The sequence below is a fragment of the Anarrhichthys ocellatus genome, unplaced genomic scaffold, assembly GCF_004355925.1.
Source record: "Anarrhichthys ocellatus isolate YVR2014 unplaced genomic scaffold, GSC_Weel_1.0 scaffold23, whole genome shotgun sequence".
In the NCBI taxonomy this organism is placed as follows: Eukaryota; Metazoa; Chordata; class Actinopteri; order Perciformes; family Anarhichadidae; genus Anarrhichthys; species Anarrhichthys ocellatus.
In genome coordinates, this window is record NW_022280053.1 from 6493714 (window position 1) to 6518206 (window position 24493).

A 24493-nucleotide genomic window follows, 5' to 3' on the forward strand; every position below is an offset into this window, starting at 1 on the left:
AATAAGATATATTTATAAATAGTTGTGTGTTTACTTATTGCTATAATTATATCATCAGAAATATTTGTTTAAGACCTTGCTGTCCATGTTTTAAATATTTTGTTTTACTTCTGAACATTTTACGAGAAACAATATATTATTTCACAGTCGTTTAAGATGCGTTTGCATGATGTTTAATTAAAGTTGCACCAAAAATATAGATTATGGTTTATGGTAGAAACACGTTTCTAAAAACAATGTGTGATATCAGGATGATCAAGATCTAACAAGGGATTTGTTATATTAATATCTTGATTATTCTCAGTGGATTTAAGAGTATGATATTTACCCCTGAAATATAGTGGAGCAGAAGTATATGTAGTTAAATACTGTGCTTGAGTAAATGTATGGTCAGCAAACCCTCATTCACTTATTTATTACAGTAATGTGGGGGACCTCTGCATGGACCCAGGGACATGGTGAGAGAGACATTACCTGTGTGGCTTTCTGCCAGAGAAGGTTCATCTTAATACAAACAATGGTCTTTTCTTGAACCTAACCAAGAAGTTGTTGTGTGTTTTGCCAAAACCTAAGGAGAGTCAAACTTGTCCCTTGTGCCCCAGGGCCACAACATGTAGCTGCTCTGTCCCCCTGCTGTCCATGCCAGTCCTCTCCTGAGGTAGTTTCCCCTTCCTGTAGAATTAACATCCCACCCATAGGGGCGCTCGACCATTGGGAAAATACCGGAAGTGGTGCATGTAGCTTTGTGAGAGACGTACGGCTGATGGAGACATTTTAAAATATACACACAGCTAACTGCTAATTGCTATCTGGGCTCGCGAAAGGTGCGAGCGCACTGCGCCAAAAACACGTTCAAATTATTCCAAGTTGTAAAGAATTAAAGTGTATTTAGCAGTGCATTGTCCATGCATCGTAAATCAACGAGGCTACAAAATACCGAAGATGTTGAGAAGTCCGACACTGGGAAAAGAAGAATATAACTAACGCCGCGGTAAGTTATAACTAGCTTAGCTGAAATGCTAAGTCTGCTACCGCTTTGACTGAGATAGCGTTAGCCGTTAGCTGCTGACATTATCCTGCTTGTTACGCCACTGGGTGGCTAGATACGGATTCCATTTTTAGGATCTTGCGAGGCAGCTGTCCTGCAACCTGAACATTTACAAATGACATGTATTCTTCTCGCCAAATTTGCTGCTGGGTGTTAGGTTATGACCGAGGTTAGCTTCACTACGCAGCTAAAAGTAGCGTCTGGATCCAAGCCTGTGTTAGCTCTCCAGTTAGCCACAGACCCAACTAACTCATATTAAAGTAATTAATTCAATCATAAATAAATGTCTCGTACTCCACACATTGTGTTTAACGTGGCTGGGGAGGTGTAGCGGACTTTTATGTAAACGTTACGCAGGCTGTTTGAGACGTAAAAGTAGAAGCTAGCTAACGTCAATTGCATACCGGCAATATCGCTAACGGGAAATTCTGACCAAATTGTTGCATACAATTTCGAGAGATTATTTGTTTTTTGTATGTGAACAGTCAGTAGTTATATAACATGTTAACCCAGTACAAAATGCACAGAATGTCTTAACTCAAGAGTTTGTAAAGGAGGAAAAATTGATTTATTGTTTACGTATATAGTTGAACTGGAGATCTACATGTTTAAAAAGGAATGTTTCATTTTGGGACCATTGTGATAATATTTCTGTATGTCCACATTATTTAATAATGCCCTTATGTATTGCCTATGCTGTCAGACACCCAGCCTCTTGCACATAATTTAGACTGTACTTAGTAATATGTTTTTCCTCCAGCAGGTGAGCTCCTGTCCAGGCACATTGGTCCATGTTTGTTGGACCTTTGGGCTTTGGGCTCAACTAGCATGAAGATGGCTGACTCAGACAAGGCAGAGGATTTTGTTGATGCTGAGTGCCCCCCAGAGTGCCTTGATGAAGCACTGTCAGCCACAGGCTCTGTTCAGGACGAGCATCTAAAATCAGAGGCCACCACCAGTACCAGCTCACCTCCGAGGGAAAAGGAGGGAGACAGCCCCTTGACTACAGAGGGTGAGCAGAGTCTCCTCTCCATGCCATGCCTGATGAAGGAGCTCCGCCGAGACTCCCCAGAGTCCCAGCATGCCTCTACAGGGAGCGACAAGCCTGTATCTCGTCATATCTATGAGAGCGACTCCTCGAACAACTGCATGCTCTCCCCCTCGTCCAGTGGCCACCTCGCTGACTCAGACACGCTCTCCTCAGGGGAAGACGGTGCTGCTCCTCCCACTGGAAAAGACGAAGAGGGCAACATGGAAGCTTCGAATGATCCTGGGCAGACAGCAGGAAGGCAGTCGTCATCTACAGGGGGGAGGAAGTCCCGGCGGTTACGTTCAGAGAGCGAGATGCTGCCTAACGTGATGGCTGCAAAGAAAAACCGTTGCCAGCCCACCTTGGTAGCAGCTGGAGGGCAGGAAAAACAAACCAATGGAAAGCTGGCAAAAGTGAAAGGTCACCGTAGCCAGAAACACAAGGAGCGAATGCGTTTGCTGAGGCAAAAGCGGGAGGCAGCGGCGCGGAAGAAGTACAACCTGCTGCAGGACAGCAGTACGAGTGACAGCGAGCTCACGTGCGACTCCAGCACCAGCTCCTCTGAGGACGAGGACGATGACACTTCAGGAGGTAGCAAGACAATCAAGACAGATATTACAGGTAACATCCGATGTTCACAACACGTGCTTATAGCAAAGTACTTCTACCATCGTGTAGTAGTACAGGGTAACAGTAGCAGCCACTGTAAAACACGATCACATAATGATGTAAAAATGTATAGGCCTACAGTGTATGACTAAGCAATCAGTCTGACACAGATATTTATAATATGAGGCTGCCTGCATGATGTAAAAAATTCAGGCAAGCCAAATTAAAGTGTTCACTTGCCACATATAGTAAGAACATGTAATGGGGCTGTAGAGAGCCTTTAACAGATCTGTGCAAGCACCGCTTTTTGTGTTTGTTTTATCCAATCACTTTATTTTTTGGTGTTATTTTCTCACTCCATCTCTTCATTCACCCTGTTTTTGGATAGTCTGTTTAGGGGGGCCATCACTTCTAGTAATACAATGTATGGTTCTTTTAGAACTTTGTCTCATCGTTTGCATGCTGTGGAAGTCGAGTGGCATTCTTCAACTCGTGGAATGGTAGAAACAGAGTTGCGTTAATCTAACCTACATTGCGAGCTCTGCATTTCAACAATGGGCCATTTATATCCTCAGCCTTTGCTGTAAATAGACAGTGAATGGTGTATGATCACACTGTGTTAGTCCGAGTTGCAAGAGTCTGCAGTTGCCGTTAAGCGTTGGTGTGCTGGTAGAAACAGTCTTACACCTGCAAGTTTAGACTCAATCATATTGGATGTGCCATTTTATCAGATTGCTTAAAAGTCAATTTATATTTAGTGACCGTCTGTAGCACCTTAAGACTACTATTAGTATATCCTGCTTTTGAATATTCCTTAGCTCTATCCTACTCGTCACTCTGTCTTGCAAACAGGTGGTTCTCTTCTCTATAGTGAGTTCTGTAGCACCTTTGACCTGTCGTATAGCTCTTGTGTCATCGTCTAGAAAATATGAATGGATATGCAGCTCTGACTGACGTTTCCTGACGATTGTAGAAATCTCTTCAGTGGGTTGAGTTCTATAAGTAACTACTAGCTGGGTGGTATTTACAGGCCTGCTGCTGGTGTTGAAGTCTCTTCACTTACTTTAGGCTGATCTTTTCACTGAGATTGCATTACCTAGAATATAATATATTTGGTTTGGTTTGTTTAAATTAATTGTTTAGCTCACTTGTGTGTTTCCAGAATAGAACTAGTTTATCTAGTATTAGGTTTTTTTTCCAGGGGCACTACACGGTGCCTATTTTTGGCTGATACTAACCCTACGGTATATTTTAAGATGATAGAAATTTTAGCAGAAAATATAGTTAAACATATCTTTTGTCCATCATAGTTTCATAATGAATTTGCTTCAAATGGGTGTTTTTACCTCAAAGTCTCTAACACATTTTTCAAACCACGGTCACTAAACCAGTCGTCCGAGACATCCAGTTATCTCTCTTTAGGGATCCGTACTACATGAAATGTTTTCAACCATTTTTACATCCCGCACATAGATTTGAGTGCTTCAACTGCATGATGTAGTCCATCAGCATGAAAGGGTCAATCTGCACGTAACCAAAAAAACAAACTGTCATTTTTCTCTTTAATACAAAAGTCCACCTCCGAAGCATGACAGTGCTACTGTATTTTCTTATGGCTTTGGCCTCAATGTCTTTAAAGCTGGCTTCAGACGTGCGTCGGAGAGATCCAGAGTGGGCGCCCAGATTCATGGGCTGCTGGACACCAGTTCGTGGGACAGGAACGGCATCGGCAGTGTTCTGGAGGAGGCCATGACGCGATTTGCTGTGATGCAGCGTCAGACCGAGGAGCGCTTCCGCGTCTGGATGGAAAAGCTTGCACACCTCGACTCAGACAACGACTCGTCCAAACGCTCAAGTGACGCCCTAGAGGGGCAGCAGCGCCCCTCCCAGGGGGTACGCCCGTCCCAGCCCAGTTCCTTTTTGCCGTCGTCGGAGTCTTCAGAGACTATGGCTGCCTACATGTTGGCGCGAGACAACAACAGTCTCACCTCCACCCCCATAAACAACAACAACATCATCCTACCTGAAGTGGTCACTCAGAACGGGAATCTAGGTGTTCCAGACCCCGGCCTCTTGAATGTTTAGATTTCACTTAATTAGATGTTACCAAGTGTAGAACTAGTTGATGCTGAAAGCACGGCAGTAGGTGTTAATAGGTTAACGATGCGAGGTCACTGAACGGATACACCATCAACAGCAGCTGGGCTCGAGCTGGTCATTTGAACTTGTGTGCAGACCCGAGGGCCCGTTTTAATCTGCTGGCACTGAATCACTGTGAGATTTGACATTCAGAATAATTCAACTCACCCGTTTGATTTCGGTAGCATCTGTGACACGGACACAGGGCGCATCTCAGTGGACTGTCCAGTCAGGGCTCTTATTCTTTTGCTCTTCATATGGCTCGTTTGTTTTTGTGTACCAGCTGTACACACATGCACACAAACAGAAGCTGACTGTCATTCATTCAGACTGTGCATTACAGCACCTGGGCAGCCATTAGGACAGTGCTAGATGGGGGGGGGGGGGCTGCTTAACAGCATGTGCCTTGTCATTCTGACTTCATGCTGGGAATGATAGCTAGAGCATCTCTTTAGAAATTCAGTTCAACACTCTACATTAGCCTCCTTTCTCCTGAACTATGTTTGCACTCTGCTTATAAATGGTTCAGGGTCTTGGGACAACCTTTGTTTTGGTGGTATAGCTTTACTGACATTTACATAACAATATAGATTTGCTTAAAACTATAAACACAATATACTAACCCACACAATTCTTGCTTTTTTTAAATCCTATGACAATTAGATTAGAAGTGTTTACATTTTCTACGGTTTGCGTTTCTGTTACATTTGCTGCTATTGCTGCCTTTGTGCAGTAACAAGAAACTAGTGAGGGAGGACCGACTCCCACTGTTTATTTTTAGTAGCCTGTGTATAGGTTGTGAACATCAGATAAGGCATGGGTTCCTATGTTGTGGCTATCAGCTGCAGTGTCAAGAGCCTCAAATCTTCACTCATACAACAGCCGCCTAGTTAGTTTCCTATTTGCACTGGTCTGCCAGCTTGGCCCGTGTCACCGCAGCTTGACTTCAAGCTGAAAACCCAGGCATCAAACTAACGGATATACAGCAGTAATACAGCTGCAGTGTGGTGCATGGCAATGTTTACGGATTTCCTTAAAAAAAAAAAAAAATTTAAAAAAAAACACGGACTGATCTGAGCAATCAAGTGGCCTTCTTTGGTTCAGATCCTGTGGTCTTTGAGGTGCAAACAATCCTCGAACTACTTCTACTGATAGAGTTCTTAACACTAACCATCACTGGCATTTATGAAGGAATCTTTGGCCTAATCATATTTATAGTTAGGATGTTTTAAAAAAAAAAGTGTTACATTTTCTGTACGTGTATATGTAGCCCTACGTCAGTTTTACAAAACGCTGGAGGCCTCGTTTCCCCACCTGTTTGCATGTGGTTATATTAGTATATAGAATGTGCTAGGCCAAACTGGTTATCAGCAGCATGTGTGCAAGGTGTAGCTTTGCTGATAAATGGTAACTGACTGAACGTTTTATCTATTTGGTTGTTTTCTCTTGGCCCAATTGTTTTCAAATTGTGTGAATATTGGTGTTTTTGGTCCGTAGTGCATACTTACTTGCATTTGGGTTTAAATGGATCCAACAACTGCATCCATTTGTTAAAACTGAAGTAACCCTTTAAAATTGGCTGTTTTGTCAACGTGGTAAAGGGAGCCTCATACAATCACACACTGTGTACATTAAAAACAACACTAAGGACAGTCCACCGTTTACCAAAGAGACTATCCTGGTTTACATTCATCCTTTTTCTATCTTTAATACATGGCCTTTACATCGGCACGCCCTCTCTTTCTCCGGTACCTGTCTATTGCAGCCCAATCAGCTATTCATAGGCATTGTTCTCTCATAGTACATGCTGTCCAGACGAACCCCCTCACACACACACACACGTCCGGATGATAGTGTGTGTGCGTTTCTCCCAGGGACTCCTTTTACAGGGTAGAACAAAGTACATGTTCCCTCTTTTCCACAGTTATTCTTCTGTTGTTTGGCAGTTATTATCCCGCTACATTTCACTCACTGAGTAAGACAATTTTGAAGTGTTTTGTAATGACTGTAATCTTGTGTAGTTTTTATGTGAATGGCTGTTATTTTAAAAGCAATAAATGCAGAGAAAAATAAATGCTGCGGGTTTACTTATTTACTCCTCGAATACAAAAGCCTCGCTCGTGTAGCTTTGAGAAGTGATCACATTATTCACATTTTCGGAGCGTTTCTTTTAGTGCTGTCAAAAGTGAAAAGGCCAAAATGTTTCATTTCACTACTGGACTACGGACGCAGTGTCAGTCCTACGATTCCAAAGCATGATTTGAATAATGAAGTGTTTTCTTTGTTCTCTGCAGACGCGCTTCCAGTAGTGGGTCACTATGATATTTCAGACACTGATTCTAACCAGGAGAGTATGAGTGTGGAGACAGTCCGGCCCACGGTGATAAAGCATGAGCTAAAAACACACAGAGGCCGGGATATGGCAGCTCACTCTGGGTGTATAAGAGCTCTGTGCTCTGTCTCAGGTCAGTTACAAACCCGCTGAATCCAAACTGATACTTTCCACTCCTCTCAGTGAAGACGGGACATTTAGAGGCATGGGTGTCATCAATAAGCAACTTGCTATGTGGGGGAAATGGTCTTATTAATGTCAGCAAGACGCCTTTGAATTATTGCTGCCTTCATCCCACACACCACTGGCTTTGCATTGGGTGCTATGGGAAAAAAAAAATACTCTCGCTTCCTTGCTTCAAGACTGAAGAATTGACCTTTTGTAACCGACTAGCCGGCATTGTCAAAACATGAATATAATGTCCACAATTTCTGTTCTGTCTGTGTGTCGCTCCATGCTATCCAGTCAGCTTCTCAGCAACACAAGTGTCGGATTCATCGTTTCCGTTCTCGTCCGTGTCTGCAAAAAAAGCAGCTGCACTGTTTTTTAAATGCGTCAGCAAGGCCTGAAGCTCTCTACTTGCTCCGGTCCACTTCACAATGTGTGACTCTGTTCCTTTTATTTGTTTCAGGCCACGTGGAGGCAGAGCTGTCGCACAAGGAAAGTTCTCACCACAACAAGGGCCAGATTAACATCGCCTCCTCTGACAGCGAGGTGGAAATAGTCGGAGTGCAAGAGAAAGCACGGTAAAGACTTTCAGTGGGGAAACCTTATCTTTAATTTAATAAATGTTCCTTTTTAGTTGTGAATAAAAGTGTATGAATTAATCTTTTTTTTTTTAAATTATTATTATTCTTCCAGATGCGCTCACCCATGCGGAGGAGTAATAAAGAGTCTGTCCACCTGGAAGGAGAAATCAGTGGAGCAGTTAAACAGCACAAATCAACCACAGCTCTGGACTACTGTTTCCCCTCAGCCCAACTGGGTGTCCCCACCCGAAGTGGTGGACCTTACCCTGGACGAGGACGCCGGACACAAATACCTACTTTAGACAACTTGTACACTGAAGACTCCTCGTTTCTCCCGCTCACTCCTCCTCCCTCTCGCCGCCATGTTACGGCTGAAACCCCTCCTATAGTTGTGGCCTCGCCTGTAACCGCTCGTGGACTCTTCCCGCTCCAGAGCACCGTTTGTTTTTAACTTACTGTTAAACAAATCATATGTATCAAAGCCATTCTACTGACGTGATTCCCCCGAACTCAGTTTAGTTGTAATAAAAAAAAATGGCACAGCACTTCAAGTGCAGGTGGAAAAAGTATGTACGGCTGATTTATCCGTTAATGATAGCAATATCCTACCTTCATTTAATACCTCAATTACCCCTCGTTGACAGATTTAGGTCATTTCGTGTTGTGCGCTTGCAAGCTGTTTAGTGAAAACGTCAAGTTGCTGCTTAAGAGCAGGTCGGTATCGCGTCACGGCCGTCGACCTGCTTCACTACAGACTCTGAACGGCATAGTATCAGATTCGGCATTTTTTTATCTGCAGTCCCCTGTGGTGGTCAAGGCACAAACGGCAGCTGGTTCACTCTCTGTTGTACAGTGGGGCACAAAGTCTGCTTTTTACCGGTCTACGGTTGTTTTCCAAAGTCTCACCACTGGTTTCGTATTTACTCCAGTCTGCATTGATGGCTTTGCTTCACTATACTTTGTCCAGCGTTGGTACAGCTCGTGCTCTGTTGATGGTGGAAAGAGATTCTCGAAAGAATAGTTTCACATTTTGGGAATTACGCTCATTTGCTTTCTTGCCGAGAGTCAGACTAGTAGATTGATACCACCTCCAGACATGAGTGGTATCCATCCTCTCCTCACCAGAAAGACAATAAGTTTATTTCCCCAAATGTCTTGATTTAAATCCACAGCTTTTCTTTCTACTTCTACCATTTTACAATAAATTACGTTTTTTTATGAAAACACAGAAACCAACTGGTTAAACTCCACAGTTTAGAAGTAAAAAGACACTACACAATGACTCATTTCTACCACAGCACTATGTTGGGGTATATTAGCAATAGAAATGCTGTGTCTCTTGTTTAAATTATGTTTTTAGATTTGGAAGCCACAGAGTCTGAGAGTGTCCCAGGTGACCCTGCGGTGCGGACTGGCTGCACTTATTGTTTGCGTGCTCGTCTTCTAGAGCGGACACCTTTAAACCTCTGGGGACCCCTTTACAACAGCTGAGGAAATGCATCTTCCATTGAATACAAAGCAAGATGGCCTGAATGCCTTGAAAAGTGCACTATTTTCTGTTAGAAATCGTACAAAGCGTATTCTTTTACCTTACAGAGCAGTGGATTTTGCTATCAACAATGAATATTTTAATAATAGATGTGAATTTAGCACACAAATACATAAAAAAATACTTTTAAGTGGTGAGTTTGTACCCACATGTTTGGGCGTTAATAGTAGAACCTTTTACTGTATGAACTGTTTTTACCCTGATCCTCAGAGCCTGCTTGCTCGCTTTCCTCGTGGTCTTATTTTTGTCTTCATGCAGTACTGCAGCCACACTGGTACACTTTTAATCCACCATCCAACTTCACACACTGTTGTAACACTTGTTTTATTTCATATCAAACAATGTCTACTCTCCGAAGTGAGGTTTGAGAATCAAATTATTTTCCCTTCTGCTGGTCACAGAAGGGAAAATCCCAAATATAAAAAGGAACTAAACCAAAATCTAAATGGATTTTTTTTTTTTTTCCAGTTTGTTTTCTTTCTGGATTTTAATTTTGCTTCCATTTTTTATTTGCTCTGTAAGTAAATATTTTCATTTGGAAGTCGATGCATTTGTTGTGAAATGACTTGAACTCTGTTTCCAACTCAAGATACAAGTTTAGTCAAATGTGATATTGTTTTCCTTTGGCCAGTTCTTTCCACTCTATGCAGCTACCACTGTAATGACAATTCTTTTTACCAGACCACTTCTGCTTGCAAAACCCATTTTGCTATAGTTCCTTAGGATTATTACTAAATGTTGGTCATGTCTCTAGTGATGGAGGTTTGGTTGAAAAAGGGGCAGTGGTGCTCGACTATGGTTGCACATCGCATGTGTGGTCACATCTTTAACCTCAAGTCAGATATTATCCTCATTACCAGTAATTTAGCTTTGCTCTTCTGTTATATTTTACTGTCAGTATTTTAAATTAATAAAAAGGGGTTTATTTTGTTGCTTCTGCAAGACCTTGACTTCCTTGTAATTATGTCTGTAGAACAAAAAGAAACTATTTTAAAACGAAATAAATAGAGCATTATTTAATGAGCCTCTTGTCCAGCAGTTTGTTTCTTTGTCTCTAGAAAATGCATTCATTTTAGGACATGTAGTCTACTTGTTAAAGTGGCTTTCAAAAGAAGTCTAATTGGGACTGAAGTCTTTGAACTGAACACATTGCCATTTGTTGCGTGTTTTTCCTCCTTTGAGACAACTTTAACTACAACTTCAGCAAACAATGTTACTTAAATTCTACTTTAAAAACATCTGAAACTTAAATAATGGCAGCTCTCTAATGTATGAATCTAAAGCCCAAAGTCGTGTCTATCAAAAAGTGTTCTTCACAAGTTTAGAAGAATTGCCATCATAGGTACAAAACCTAACGATGTGTCTCATTGTTTTTCTTTTATCCTGTTGCCTAACAGTCTAGACAAATGCCTCGCCGTGAACAATACATCGTCACCCTCGCCCACAAGAGTAGCAGGCCGGGGTCAGAGGTCATCCTGCGACACCTGCCGCTAGGGGGACATATGGAGTTCACATTAAGAGGACATTGAGGGAGTGGAGCAATGCAGTCTTCGTGGGCCCTGCTCCTGAAACCAAAGCCCTGTAGCCGGCTCTTTTCACCCTCAGGGGGCAGAACATCAGCTGTATGCTAATCTTTACAGGGCAGCGGTGGCCTCACAGAGCAGCGAGTGTGCTGGCTCACTCTCAAAAGCCAGAAATAAGTATCCGTCCTCCTGCAGATGTCTTTTTAGTGCTGCAGCTTTAGATTCGGTTTTACAAGTGCTGTTCCGGGTTTATTCAAAATGACAGCTCCCTTGTTAATAAGTGCTGCGCATGACTACTGATCACTAGTGAGGAAAACTAACTTTTACTTGCTTGCTCTGCTAAAAAATATTTAAAGTAATTTCTTATGAAAAGAAAAGTAAAAGCTCTAACGGGCAAATGTAGATATTTAATTAATTCGTTGAACGACAAAAATAAACTTTTACTATTGATTAATCACTCAGTATATTTTCAAGCTTCTCTTTAGCATATATCAGTGTTAACATAACGTCTTTAGGTTTTGGACTTTTTATGAAACAAAACATTTGAAGATTTCAACTTGGGGTCTAATTTGTATTTTTATTTTTCAATCTTTGTAGTTTTAGATTTCATCGACTAAACTATTTCTTGGAATCAATAATAATGATAACCGTTAGTTAGCTCTGATCATATATAAATTAGGCAACGTGTCAAAAAGGTCTTAAGAAAATCAAACACTTGCCACTGTTTTCATGTTCTGAATTATAAAAGTTTTGCAGTATGAAGTGATAGTTAGACGGTATTAAAAAGGCCTGTTATGTGTGAGTAAAGGAAACTGCAGTAGTTCGACCTGCACCGATAGTAAGGCATTGTGAAAGGCTCTTTGTGTGGCACCGCAGGCTTAAAAATGAGATGGTGGGAACTGGAAGACGAGGACATATGGGACTAAGAGTTTTGTGACCCCCTCAGCCTCCCCATGCCCATCTGTTCCTTCACCCTTCAGGCTTAACACTAAAGGCAGAGACATTTTCAGGACACAGACAGTTTTAAGCATATCTGCTATACAGGGAAATGGTACAACGTGGGGAGAGGTTATTTTTCAAAAGGAGTTAGAATTATAAAGAATTTAATATTTATTCTGTTGCAGATTATTCAGCTACATTTGTTGGTTACGTCTCACTGAGCCTTCCTGGCTGGGACAACCAATCCACTGTCTCCCAAAGTGAACAATAATACGATTAAACTATAATTACATTTAATCGAACTAGTTTTCTTGTCCTTAAAAAAAACTCAAAGATTTCTATTACAAACGTGCTATGTAGTCTTTGGTCATGTGGAGCGTCATATGTTCAGTGTGCTTACAGGGAAGAGGAATTAAACTGGTGAAGCTATTTCTTTGCAGAACATTAAAGTCTTATGAATTAATAGAATTTTCTTTTAATGTTGCTTTGTTTGTAGTTTGACAACACCGGTGTGGGTACGCAAGTCCTTCAATCATACATCATGCATCAGCTTATATAAATGTATCACTTGTTTTGCATGTAAAATCAAGATAACTGGTAGTTTGGCTGATAAATGTTCTTGGTTACAGCATATTGAATCATAGTTTCATGTTATTGTTCCTGCTTTTGGGAGCCAGTGAATCATCTGACCCAACTACTCCTCAGTGAGAAGTAGCCTAAATCCCAGTTTAGTTTTGCAAATTTCCCACAACAGTTTAAAAACACCAATGTGTATATGCACGGCCTTTAATCCTAAATCATAGGTGTTGTATAACAATTTAAGGTAAATGTAGTGGAGTAAAAGTCTAACATTTCCCTCTGAAACTGAGATGATTGAAAGTTGCTCGATAATAATAATAATAATAATAATAAGTTACAGATGAGGCTACTGGGAAATGTTTATCATTGAATTCCTTTACTAATAATTAATTATAGATAAATGTTAATGTGGCTCGCTGGGGTGACATCTAACCAGATGTCTATTTGAGGGTCGCCGACAAGAAAGCAGCTCTACCAAGTAAGTTTACAGTACCTTATCTGGGGCTGATGGGTTCAGTCATGGGGGCGGGGCTTTCCAGAACGCAGACATCCCATTGGTGGAGCGGGGTGTCAGTGCCGGAGGGTCCTGATCGGAGGGCTCCAGTGATTGGCCGCTCGCGTCTGTCCGTTTGAATGTGCAGAGGACTGGAGGGGATCATTTCCATGGACCATCTGTCTCACTGGCTACCCACACAACAAAGAAGGACCCAGGATGGTGTTAGTACATGTTGGATATCTGGTTCTCCCCGTCTTCGGCTCAGTTAGAAATAGAGGTATGACTATCTCGATATATCTTCTTATCCTAACCCTAACAAATCTCTCGGCTTTTCCTTCTTTTTAAATGTCCTCAAATGATGTAAACAGAGCTGACACCTGCTAGCAACAAAAAAAAATTTAAAAAACGCAAGCCAGCATAATAGCGACAGTCGAGCGTAGACAACATTAGCCGTTGTGCTAACCGTAGCGTCGCATGAGAGACCGTTAAAGCGTGGTTAGTGTGACTTAAGACATTGAATGTTATATAAGAGGAAATGGACGTTTGTTTTTTTAGGACGTTTCAGGGTTCGTTAAATGCACCAAAATGACAGCAGCTGTCAAATGGCTTCTCTTTTATCCTCAGCTGGTTTATCTCCCACTGCGTGGTGTTTACGTGCGTTTGCAGCGGGGTATTTTTTTTTTGTGTGCAGTCACCGCTAAGCTAACGTTACTGAACAATTACCAGTAGCTTCATATACAGACACATTATACTAGCTTTAGGTAATAAACATCCACAGCTTTTTGTCTTTAATGTGGTCCCAAAGCAAGTATCTGAATCGAAGCTGACAAGGGATGCGTGTCCCTTTGTGTGCAACATGCATGGAGTGTGTTCATCTCCTGCGCTGATTTTTTTTTAACCCAGAGTTCGCTTCAATTAAGTGCTCTTCCCATAAAACACAGGTAGCGTGATGGCCGTAGTTCATGTTAATGGCTATTTTAAAAATGGTATAAAATGGTGGCATTTTGTCTTAAACCTCAAAACGTGTGCGCGATTAAAAAAAAAAAAAAGAAGCGTCAAATGAAAACCTGCAAATTGCGGCGCAGGTGCAGTAAAAATCTAAAATAAACAGAAATATGAGTAATCACTGAATTAGGCATACTAGCTCTAATCATCCTCCATTGCGGTAGGCTATCTGTGTTATGTAATAATAATAGTAGTGGTAATAGTTTGACGTGCATTGTTAAAACTACATGCAGTAGCACCAATGATTTCATTGTGCTTTTATTTGTGTTCTTTTTTCCTGTTCCATAGTATCGAGGCTGGCTCTACATTCCGCATTTCTCAGACCTTTGTCCCCCTCCATTGTGTAGCTAACGATCATCTGCTGCTGTCTGCCGTAGCCTCTGCCTGTTCTCTGCATCTAGCTGTATTGTGAACCCCCTTCTTCCTCATTTCCTCTTTCCATCTGAAGACGACATTGGCATTAAAAAACAAAAAAAAACAAACACCAGAGTTCCCACTCATACCGTATCCTTCTGTGTAACAGACTAAAGAATAACACCTTTTCTGTAGAAAGCAGTTTGTCTTTATTTAAAACTGTCATGTTGCTCTTCAGTGAATAACCCATTGTAGCGTTAGATTTTACTACAAACTGTCATTGTGATTCTCCCATTCAGTGTGGATAGACTACATTCTGCTGTAAATTTCTGTAAAGTGGATACATTTTGATTCCCCCCAACCCCACACACCTCCCAGATTCGATTACAGCCAGGCTTGATCGAACTCCAATTTTGTCTCCATCCCCTATTAGCGAAAGGTGCATTGTACCAGCTTTTGTAGTCAATAAAGCACTTGTATGATCACTTTTTTTGACCGATAATCTGGCTATCCTAACATTCACCCAATTGGCCGATACGTGTAGTTTGAGTTTCACCTCTGATGGTCCACTGCACCTGTTATAGCGGCGTCCAAACGGCTCACCATAATCCTATCCGTGTGTGAAAGCCTTTGTTCCTGCTAGCTGAATTGATTTAGTCAGTAACAATCAATTGACTAGACTCCAGTCTAACTCATCTTGCCATTTTGAAAATCCCCCACTATCAATCACAGCCCCCCACCCCCTCCTCAGACACCTCCAGAATGCTATCCATTTTACAGGGATGTGTATATCCTGCACTGCTGTAGAACTCCTTTTTAGAATGAAAATGTCTTTTATTCTTTGGTTGTGGTTTTCTACCTTATGTTCTTGTATTAGATCCTAATGCATGGTCATTTTATACTTTTTGTTTTTCCACATTGAACAGCAGATTCCAATGTAAACTTTGTGTAGAGATGTCCCTGCTATACTGAAATGTGCTGTAAGCATACACATCTACTCATTGGATGCTGCTTCTGTTCCGTTAACCCTACGGAGAGCATGGTCGGGCCTTGCCTTTGGTCTTTATTTGCATGGTATTATTATGGTTTTATATATATATATATATATATTACTCTTATTACTATTATCACACAGTGCCACACATACTAATATTTTCCAATAAAGACTGTAGTTTTCTTTCTAACCTTCAGTGTGCTTTTTGCTGATTTCCATGTGTTCCTCCCCTCCTCCCTCCACACTGTGCTGTCACTGAGACGGTCCCTTCACTCTCTATGTGCTCTCATTTCTCAGCTGTCTTTGACAGAGTTTCAAGTCGATCCTCTGCTTACTTCGGAGTAGGGGCAGCCACATTTTCTATAAAGAAAAAAGAATAACAAAAGCATGTAACTGAAGCACAACGGCATTGATCTTTAATGTTACATGCTGTCATTTCGTCCTAAATCATACACTGTTTACAAAACAAAGCGCAGCCTAAACCTCATATCATTGGTGATCACTGGTGAGGAGTTAACATTGGAACAACTTTGGGCGATATGGATACAATCATCTGTCTAGGTATATATCATTTTGTTTTTAGATGTCAATATATTTGGTCAGTCAATTTTGTGTGAAAATCAACTAAAAGTGCTTTTTTTTTTTTGGGATAATCATGCAAAAATCATACAAAATGTATTCGCATCATTCTCTGAAATGGTCTAAAACAAACTTTTGTACACCACGGTACAAAAACAATATCATCTCATGGTATTGGATACCACCCAGCTATACCTCGAGGTATTGACCGCATGGTTTCTTGGAACAAAAATAACTTTGAAGTCTCATTACATTAAACACTGGTTATGAAAGGAAGAAGTCAACACTTAGGGAAATCTTATTCGCTCTCTGGCAGAGAATTAGATGATGCTCGGCCAGCAGCTGGTTAGCTTAGCATAAAGACTGAGAAACAGCTTGACTGGTCTGTCTAAAGGTAACAAAGATCATCTACCAGTGCCTCTAAAGCTCACTGATTAACACGTTATATCCCGTTTGTGTCACTCATGCAAAAACGAGGGGTAAAATGATGTTGTACGAGGGTTTATGTGCACATTACCAACAATAATTGCTGTATGGATTAAACAAGAGCGGTATAGATCTTCTCATCTACCTGTACAACTGTCAATAGTGTCCAAATGTGTAGCATAATTAGAGATCAATTTAGTTCAATAACCATAAGGAAATATTTCATCTGTGAAGCGTTTCATCTTTGCATGTTTGGAATGTTGTAACATATTGGCCTCATTCGTCTCGTCCTGCTCATGGTAATAGTAGAACAGACCTTGACACAGTTATACAAATACAATCACAGAGAAGCATATAGTTGGTTTTGAAAATATATACCTATAAACAGTAATGCCTTCGTAGCTTGTGATAACAGCACAAGTTCAGATTATTTATTGCAGGAAGTCAGTCATGTAAAGGCCTTTTGTTAATATAAGATAGTAATGTAATTTGTGGTCTTCCAAGAGTCTTTAATTACACAAGTTCTAAATGTCTATATTAGACCTTAAATTCTCATTTTAAGTTTTTGAGTGTGCATTTGGTTTGAAAGCTGCTCTCACTTTAAACAATGCATTAACAAGCCTTTCCTTCTGTGAACACTTTAAAAGTGGGTAGACTGGTCAACAACATGCAGCGCAGACTCTGGTGTCACTTCATTTTAACGTATTCAGCATTTTTAAATATAAATTTTCAGTTTTAAAGGCTGGGACTTCTTGCCGTCCCGCTCCAGCCACTTGAGCCTTACATCTGTTCACCGTGTCGGAAATAGCCGAGTTATTTACATGCCGACGCAAGGAGCGTCTGAGACACAGCCGTGTTTCTCCCGCGACCACAGCGACACACTTTTAAATAACTCAACAGCTGTAACGCACAAGTTGTTTCACAGTGGCTGCCTTGCTACAGACCACTTTAATATCAAATGCTTTGTCTTCCACCGTGCGCTTACCTCGCCCCCCCATTCGCCTGATGTTTAGCATCAAGGTCAGTAAGTGGTGTGCCAGCGTGTGTCATGTTGCCATTTGTGTGCAGCTTTCCAGGCCAGCTGAGCAACATGCAAGCTGATTCCACTCATCAGTCCCTCACTCTGATTGGGAGTGGTGCCAATCAGTGACATCAGCTGGTGTGGCCATGAGGGGGGAGAGGGGGGTTTCAGTGAAAACTGCATACACTGGGCTCACAGTGTCACATGATGGAGGACCATCGCACCAGGCAGAAGACAGGATTATGTTAGAGGGGAGGTGCGATGATAAAGCTGCAGTGATGGAAGCGGGGGGGAGAGACAGGTTTGATGTCAGACTGCTGCAGTCGCGGCTGGGCAGGGCTTACGGGCCGTCGCTCACGTAGGGACACCATGCCGCAGCTAAGCCGTGGGGGAGGGGCTGCCTGTGCAGCAGCTCGGGGGTGAGGAGAGGTGGATGGGAGTGTATGAGTGTGTGTGTGTGTGTGTGTGTGGGGGGGGGGGGGGTCTGTTCTGCACCAATCAGGCCTGTTGTATCTGAAAGTCAAAGTCGGAAGCAGCGATGTAACAATAACAACATCGGGGGCTTGTTGCTGGCAGCACTGCAATATGTCAAATATTAATGTCAGCAGTTCATGCTGTGAAAGAGCCCAGAGACAAATCATTTGATATTTACTTGAAGCTTCACTCTGAGTCCAGTCTTGCCGGGTCACGGGCTTCATACAAAAGTGATGTTCCGCCCTTTTGCCAATCCAAACCAGCATTCTGCCATTTCTGCTCTACTTCCTCGTGCCAAATATTGTTTTCGGTTTGCTCGAGGCTCTCAAGGTTCACCGGCTTCCCATGTCCCAAGGTTGTACGCAGCGGAGCAAAACAACAGCCATGCAAACATGTCGTATAAGCAACAATTAAAGGAATTGTTTGACACTTTGGTAAATATGCTTATTTGCCTTCTGGTGGAGATTGATACCACTCTCATTTTAAAATATAAAGGCAAAATCCAGCCACTGGTGAGCAGCTTAGTTTACAGCACAAAGACTAGGAGGAAACTGCTCGTCTGGCTCTGCAAAAGTATTGAAAGCTCCCTGATCAACACATTACATCTCGTGTTTTTAATGTATACAATAACTGAAGTGACTATTTCTCGGCTGGGACCAGAAACGTCTCCGCAGGCAATTTACTAAAGCCAAGAAATAGTCCTCCATCTAAAGCCCCATAGAACGACAACAGTGCTTCAGTATTTGTACAGATTAAACAACCAAAATACAACAAGTCCATTAGTGAGTGGTAGGCATATCTGGTAATCAGAGTATCGATCTTCAACTCTTAGAGAGAGAAAGTGAATATGCATATACCCAAAATGTTGGATTTTGTGTTTACACAAAAATGTTATAGACTTAATAATTAGCAGTGAACCGTCGACTGTAAAATAGATTAGTCAGCACTTGCTGAATGTATCCCAGACCATCAACTGATAGCTAAATGATCTCCCCTCTTCATATTAGACGTAGATTGTCGCTCCATATTACCGTTTAACACCTCCTGCTTTAATCTGCCTGACTGCTGACACAACAGTAGATGAGACAATTCTTTCTTCCTAACCAAGCAAACACACAATGCTCCGGTACTTCATTACCTTACCCCCCCCAACCTGCTGTCTGCTTCCTGTTCCAGAAAGCTAGAGCGCTGTAATGGGCAGCTGGAGTAGTAACTGTTGGCCCCCACCTCGCCCCCTCCTCCCGGCCCTCCTTTATCTGAGCTCGGAGTAATTTGTATTGATTGTCTTGTGCAACTTGATACCGAGGTGATTCAGTGGGACTAGCACACAATCTCATGTCTCCACCTCTGATAGGGGGGGGGGGGTAGAAAGGGAGGCGGTGAATCCTTTGAACCCGCCTCAGTTGCTGTGGAGGGTTATTAATGAGAAATCAGTTAAAGATTTGTTCCTTCAAACGGCAGACATAATACACAGCCCGAATCCATTCAATTGACTAGCAGTGGGCCAGAGGCAACCCCTCGGTGCTGTAGATCTTCTCAGGAGCACACCGGGCTGTTAGTGAGGATCCATCCGTCCTGCCGGCTGAGCTATGGCAAGTGGAGAGGCAGTCCATTGGGCGCAATCTGTGTGTGGGTTTAGATGGTGCTTCACAGGGGCCTCAATGTCTGTGTACTCCATCTGCTCTTTTGTCTGTCTTGTCTTGTCCCGTCCCTTCCTGTGTCAGTGCTCTCCTATTTTCATGTTCTCTCTGTGTGATTGGTTTGTGTGTGTGTGTGTGTGTGTGTGTGTGTGTGGGTGAGGAAGCCAGAGAGCGCTTGCGTCGGTGCGTACTCTTCACTGGTTCGTCTGGGTTTCTCTGTAGCGTCTGTCTGTCTGAGTGAAAGTGACCCTGGGCCTATCGGGTTCATTCCTGACCACTTGCATTTATTTACCCGTAGGAGCGCACTTCACCAGGCATCAACACAGCCATGCTACCTCCTGCCGACACTTTCACCTGGGTGCTCCCCAGGCGCCCATCTCAGCAGAGTTCCCTCTGGGACACGGCAGCCAGCCGCCTCAGACCGGCCTTGCCCCCCACCTGCCGCCGGCACACCACCCGCCCCTCACTGCCCTGTCTGCACCCCCTCAGTTCCAGGATGTGCCGGGGCCTCCATTCCTACCTCAGGCCTTACACCAGCAATACCTCATCCAGCAGCAGCTCCTTGAAGCCCAGCACCGCAGGATCCTCCCGCACTCCAGGTAGAACCACCGCCGCCTGCATGCAAGTATAGACTCACACAGACGAAACACCAAGACAAGCATTGAATCTTATCTTTATCTCATTGCAGAAGAACCCAGGAGCGTATTCCCCTGAACCCTCACCGAATGCGCTCAGGCTATGAGTTCTCTCCTCCCCTCCACGTTCCCCAGCAAATGACACAGCAGCAGCGGTACCTGGCCGAGGGCACCGACTGGTAGGTCACCGTCGGAGGTTAACGAGAGTCCTGCAGAGCAGAGACACGATCACGCCCTGTCATCTCTGCACCCGTCTGTCTGTCACGGTGCCTCGCGAGGGCGATGATGTTGATTTAGTCGCTTGTCTGTCTGCCTGCAGGGATCTCAGCGTTGATGCCGGCCTCCCTCACCACCAGTACCAGCTCCAGCAGCTTCCACAGCACTATCAGCATTACCTGGCCTCCCCTCGAATGCACCACTTCCCCAGGAACACATCCTCTGCACAAGTGGTATGTTTGATCATTAAGTTGTCCTGTGCATCATAGATATCTCAACCTGTAAGTTTAGGTTTTGCTCCATCGATTTGATCCACCTCTGCCAACTGCTTTTTGCATCTCGAAAAGAGAAACACAGTTTTGTTGTTTGTTCATCTTCAGTATTCTCAAAAATGAGTCTTTCTTTTGTTGCTAAGAATGCATTAAAACAATGGAGAAAACTGGTGTCTGACGACTATCACATTCCTGTAATGTGATGACGAGTTCTCTTTTGTTAGGTTGTGCATGAAATCAGAAACTACCCATACCCCCAGCTGCACCTGTTGGCACTGCAAAGTCTGAATCCTTCGAGGCACGCCACCGCTGTGCGAGAAAGTTATGAGGTAAACCCGTTCCTACATTCTTAACCCTGAAAACCATCTCACCGGAGGTCCATTTAGTAGCTGTTTTATTGTTATTATTACTATTTGTTTCCTTCTTCTTTATACTAATCTCAACTGGATGTCCAATTCTCCCCAGGAGTTGTTGCAGCTGGAGGACCGTCTGGGGAGTGTCAGCAGAGGAGCGGTTCAGACAACCATAGAGCGGTTCACCTTTCCACACAAATACAAGAAGGTAAGGCGTAACACACAGAGACGTACACTTTTAAATACATTCACATTTCTTTGTATTCGCTTTTCTGAGCCTACCTTTCGTCTCTGTGTAATCTGACCTGCTAACAGAGAAAGCCTCTGCTGCTGAAGATTGGGGAGGAGGAGGAAACAGATGTGGACGAGAAATGCACCATCTGTTTGTCCATGCTGGAGGACGCAGAGGACGTCAGGTCAGAAACGCTTCGTAGCTCCCACAATCCTACTTTTTTCCCACAAAAACAATTTGGGAATTACGCTCATTTGCTTGATGGCGGAGAGTTAGACTGATACCACGTTGAGTATGAGAGCGGTTTTGATCTTCTCATCTTTCTTCTTTAAATAAATTAAGTAATGATTAAAAATGGATGGACGCTGTGGGATTTTATATTTAAGTAAAAATGTTACAGACTTCTCGACTCAGTCAACCTTTCGCTGTGAAATAAATTTGCTAAATGCTAAATTACAAACCATTAACTGGTAGCTAGATCTTCCCTGTTGCTCACATTAGACATACAGGGTCACTCCAAATTACAACGCGTCCAACTTTGTTCTGCCTGACTCAGCTTGAAACAGTCGTAACAACAATAGTTAAGACAATTAGTAGCCAGATTTTGTTACAGACCCCCTGTTTCCAGTCTTTGTGCTAAGCTAAGCTAACCGGGTGCCGGCTCTCGCTTCCCATTTAACAGACAGATACGAGAGAAGTCGGCCTTTTCATTTATCTCCACCTGAAAGCAAATCTTTTCCAAATTGTTGCACCTACACATGTGTTTAAAACCAAGCTGTGGGTGAGAAATTCAGGGGATAAGACCCGTGTCCCGTGATGAGGTCAGATGACAGCATGTGGAGTCTCAGCTGTCAGAGAGGCATGTGGGATTGATGACTCGACAGAAGTTGCCTCTGCGTGCCTGAATGAACAAAATTAACTCCCTGTTGGTTTCAGAAGTTTCTTTACAAGCACATACCAGACTCAACATTGACTTTGTCTCTCTCTTTCTCTCTGACCTCCAGGAGATTGCCCTGCATGCACCTCTTCCACCAGGGCTGCGTGGACCAATGGCTGGCCACCAGCAGGAAGTGTCCGATCTGTCGAGTTGACATCGAAACACAGCTGAACCCCGACAGCTGATGAGATTTCAACCCCCCCCTTCCTTGTCAATCACCTTCGCGTGGTTCCTGCTTTCTTCCACCTCGGCTTTACCGGCCTACCCCCCCCGCTCTCCCCTCCCCCTCCCCTGTTGGGTGCTTTGCCAAATGTCTTCAGACTTCATGTGACATCACCACCCTTCTGACTCACGCTTTACTGAGCCAAGCCAGGAAAACTAACTGCAAGAGAAGCCAACTCTTTTTATATAGAAGCACATCCCTCCGGAGGCAAAAAACACGCAGACACACACACTGACACACACACACACACACACACACACACACACACACACACACTCATGTACACAGGGTTTACTCGTAGCTTGCTGGTCGTAAGTGGGTCGTTGTTGCTGTTGTGGTGTTGTACTGTAGGTAGTCCTGGGCTGTGTAGCATGTCCTCAAAGCCATGACTTAATGTCCTGAGAGTGGAAAACACATAACCCCACACTGAGCTGGCTACTTTCTCTCTTTGTATCTCTCTCTTTCTCTCTCTCTCTCTCTATATATATATATATATATATATATATATATATATATACAAATATATATTTCTCTCTTTTCAAACACACTTCAATCAAAATGAATATTCTGCCACACACGAAAGCTTAACAAATGCTCTGATGCCATGTTTACCTAAAGATCATTTGTGGTCGTAGTAGAGTAGCAGTAACCAACAAGTGATATCTGATGCGCTGTCGCCTTCTTTGGGGGGGAAGCAGCAGCTAGCTGAGTGTTTTAATTCTATCATGCAGCTTTGACATTTTGCAATACAGTTGTACATTTACTTTGGGTTGGTGTCGTGTGAGTAGGTCTCTTTCACTGCCGTGGAAAACAGAGCCCAGTGATTGAGTCGTTTGTTGTATTTTCAAAATAGGTAGAAAGTAATTTTACCAAAATGCATTTTTGTCACGGTGTAGCTTGAACCTGGCGCGCAGGTTCACGTGCGTGTGTGCGTGTGTGTGTGTGTGTGCGTGCGTGCGCGTGTGTGTGTGTGTGTGCTCTGCCCTGCTGTGTGTGACTTAAAGAATGTGTCTAACAAATGCGTGGCTGTTCAAAGAGTGCAAATGTGTGTGTTTCAAGGGGTTCGAGGCAACAACTAGTCGTTAACTCACTGTAGGTTAACCGCATGGCCGCTGGAGCGCTGACACAACACAAAGCCAAAAAAAAAAAAAAAAACAGGGATGAAAAATGGAACTGCAGAGCGAGGTGGGAGGGAGACTGAGCTGCCCATGTACCTGTTTCTTCATCTGAACAGTGTGTACTTTAAAAAAAAATGCATGTTTCGTTGTCGACTTGGGCTGTTAGCTTTGGTAGCGTTTCTTCAATTAAAAAAAAAAAAAAGGTACAGAGATGGCTTTGCATGACTTAGTTAATCTGAGCTGTGACTATCTTCTCAACACTAACAAACAAAAAAACAACAAAAAACAGTGTCAGTGGCTGCTCCCCTGACTTGTAGCGTGTGTTCATCCTGTCCCCCTTTGGTGGCAACGATGGGTTTAATGTTTACCTTATTGCCTAAAGAACAAGCACATGTGACAATAGTTATAGCAACAAAAAAGGGTTTTTTTCCCCTTGGTATTGCATTTGCGTTGGTTTATATTTAGATATAGATTCATGCAGTGTTTGAGCAGAGAGAGAGGAGCTTGTGTATTGATTTTGTGTATTTGTGTGACAGACCTCCCCTCGTGGTTGCTATGCTGGTTGCTATGCTGTATTGCTAGAACATGTAGAACGTGATGCGACGGAGGCAGCCTCCCTCTCGCAGTGCACACAGACACAACAGCAGGAAAACACTCAGGCTGGTAACACTCGGCCTGACCAGTTTTCACTTCTCTTTTTTTCTTTTTTTGTTCTTGTGTTTTCAGTTCTACAGGATGCCTTTAGGACCCTCACTATCCTACGTACTATGAGACCTTTTTTTTTTTTTAGCCTCGTGGGTTAAGGATCAATTAACTGGGATTATTTCCTCCCCTTGTCTTGTGCACTGCCGGTGTCGAAACTGCCTCCTTCCTGTAGTGGAGTCATCCGTGATGAAGTTTTCATAGTTTACACAGGGTGTTGTCAGTTGAGATGCCTTAAGTATTTAACAATCATAATTTATTACTAACTGTAGATATTGTGGGTATGTATTTAATTTTATATAGTTTTTCGGGGGAGGGG

General features: G+C 42.9%; 2 protein-coding genes across 8 annotated transcripts; both read left to right on the plus strand.

Moving 5' to 3' along the window:
* Positions 1 to 738: 738 nt before the first annotated feature.
* On the plus strand, positions 739 to 10479 carry ark2n (arkadia (rnf111) N-terminal like PKA signaling regulator 2n). Of its 4 annotated transcripts, none has more exons than XM_031860331.1 (5): positions 739 to 991; positions 1809 to 2699; positions 7121 to 7291; positions 7790 to 7904; positions 8020 to 10479. In XM_031860331.1, the coding sequence occupies exons 2-5, from the start codon at positions 1877 to 1879 to the stop codon at positions 8207 to 8209; spliced, it is 1299 nt and encodes a 432-aa protein (XP_031716191.1). In that variant the 5' UTR covers positions 739 to 991; positions 1809 to 1876; the 3' UTR covers positions 8210 to 10479. The 4 variants fall into 4 exon arrangements, with proteins under 4 accessions (XP_031716191.1, XP_031716190.1, XP_031716193.1 ...); XM_031860330.1 differs by having other exon boundaries at positions 1812 to 2699; XM_031860333.1 differs by lacking the exon at positions 7121 to 7291 and having other exon boundaries at positions 1812 to 2699.
* A 2675-nt stretch (positions 10480 to 13154) lies between these two features.
* On the plus strand, positions 13155 to 22828 carry ark2ca (arkadia (RNF111) C-terminal like ring finger ubiquitin ligase 2Ca). 4 transcript variants are annotated; one of them, XM_031860351.1, is made up of 9 exons: positions 13185 to 13270; positions 14287 to 15907; positions 19785 to 20085; positions 20175 to 20300; positions 20441 to 20570; positions 20834 to 20938; positions 21075 to 21170; positions 21278 to 21378; positions 22199 to 22828. In XM_031860351.1, the coding sequence occupies exons 2-9, from the start codon at positions 15886 to 15888 to the stop codon at positions 22314 to 22316; spliced, it is 999 nt and encodes a 332-aa protein (XP_031716211.1). In that variant the 5' UTR covers positions 13185 to 13270; positions 14287 to 15885; the 3' UTR covers positions 22317 to 22828. The 4 variants fall into 4 exon arrangements, with proteins under 4 accessions (XP_031716209.1, XP_031716210.1, XP_031716211.1 ...); XM_031860349.1 differs by lacking the exon at positions 14287 to 15907 and having other exon boundaries at positions 13155 to 13270; XM_031860350.1 differs by lacking the exon at positions 14287 to 15907 and having other exon boundaries at positions 13155 to 13270; positions 21078 to 21170.
* Positions 22829 to 24493: the final 1665 nt, after the last annotated feature.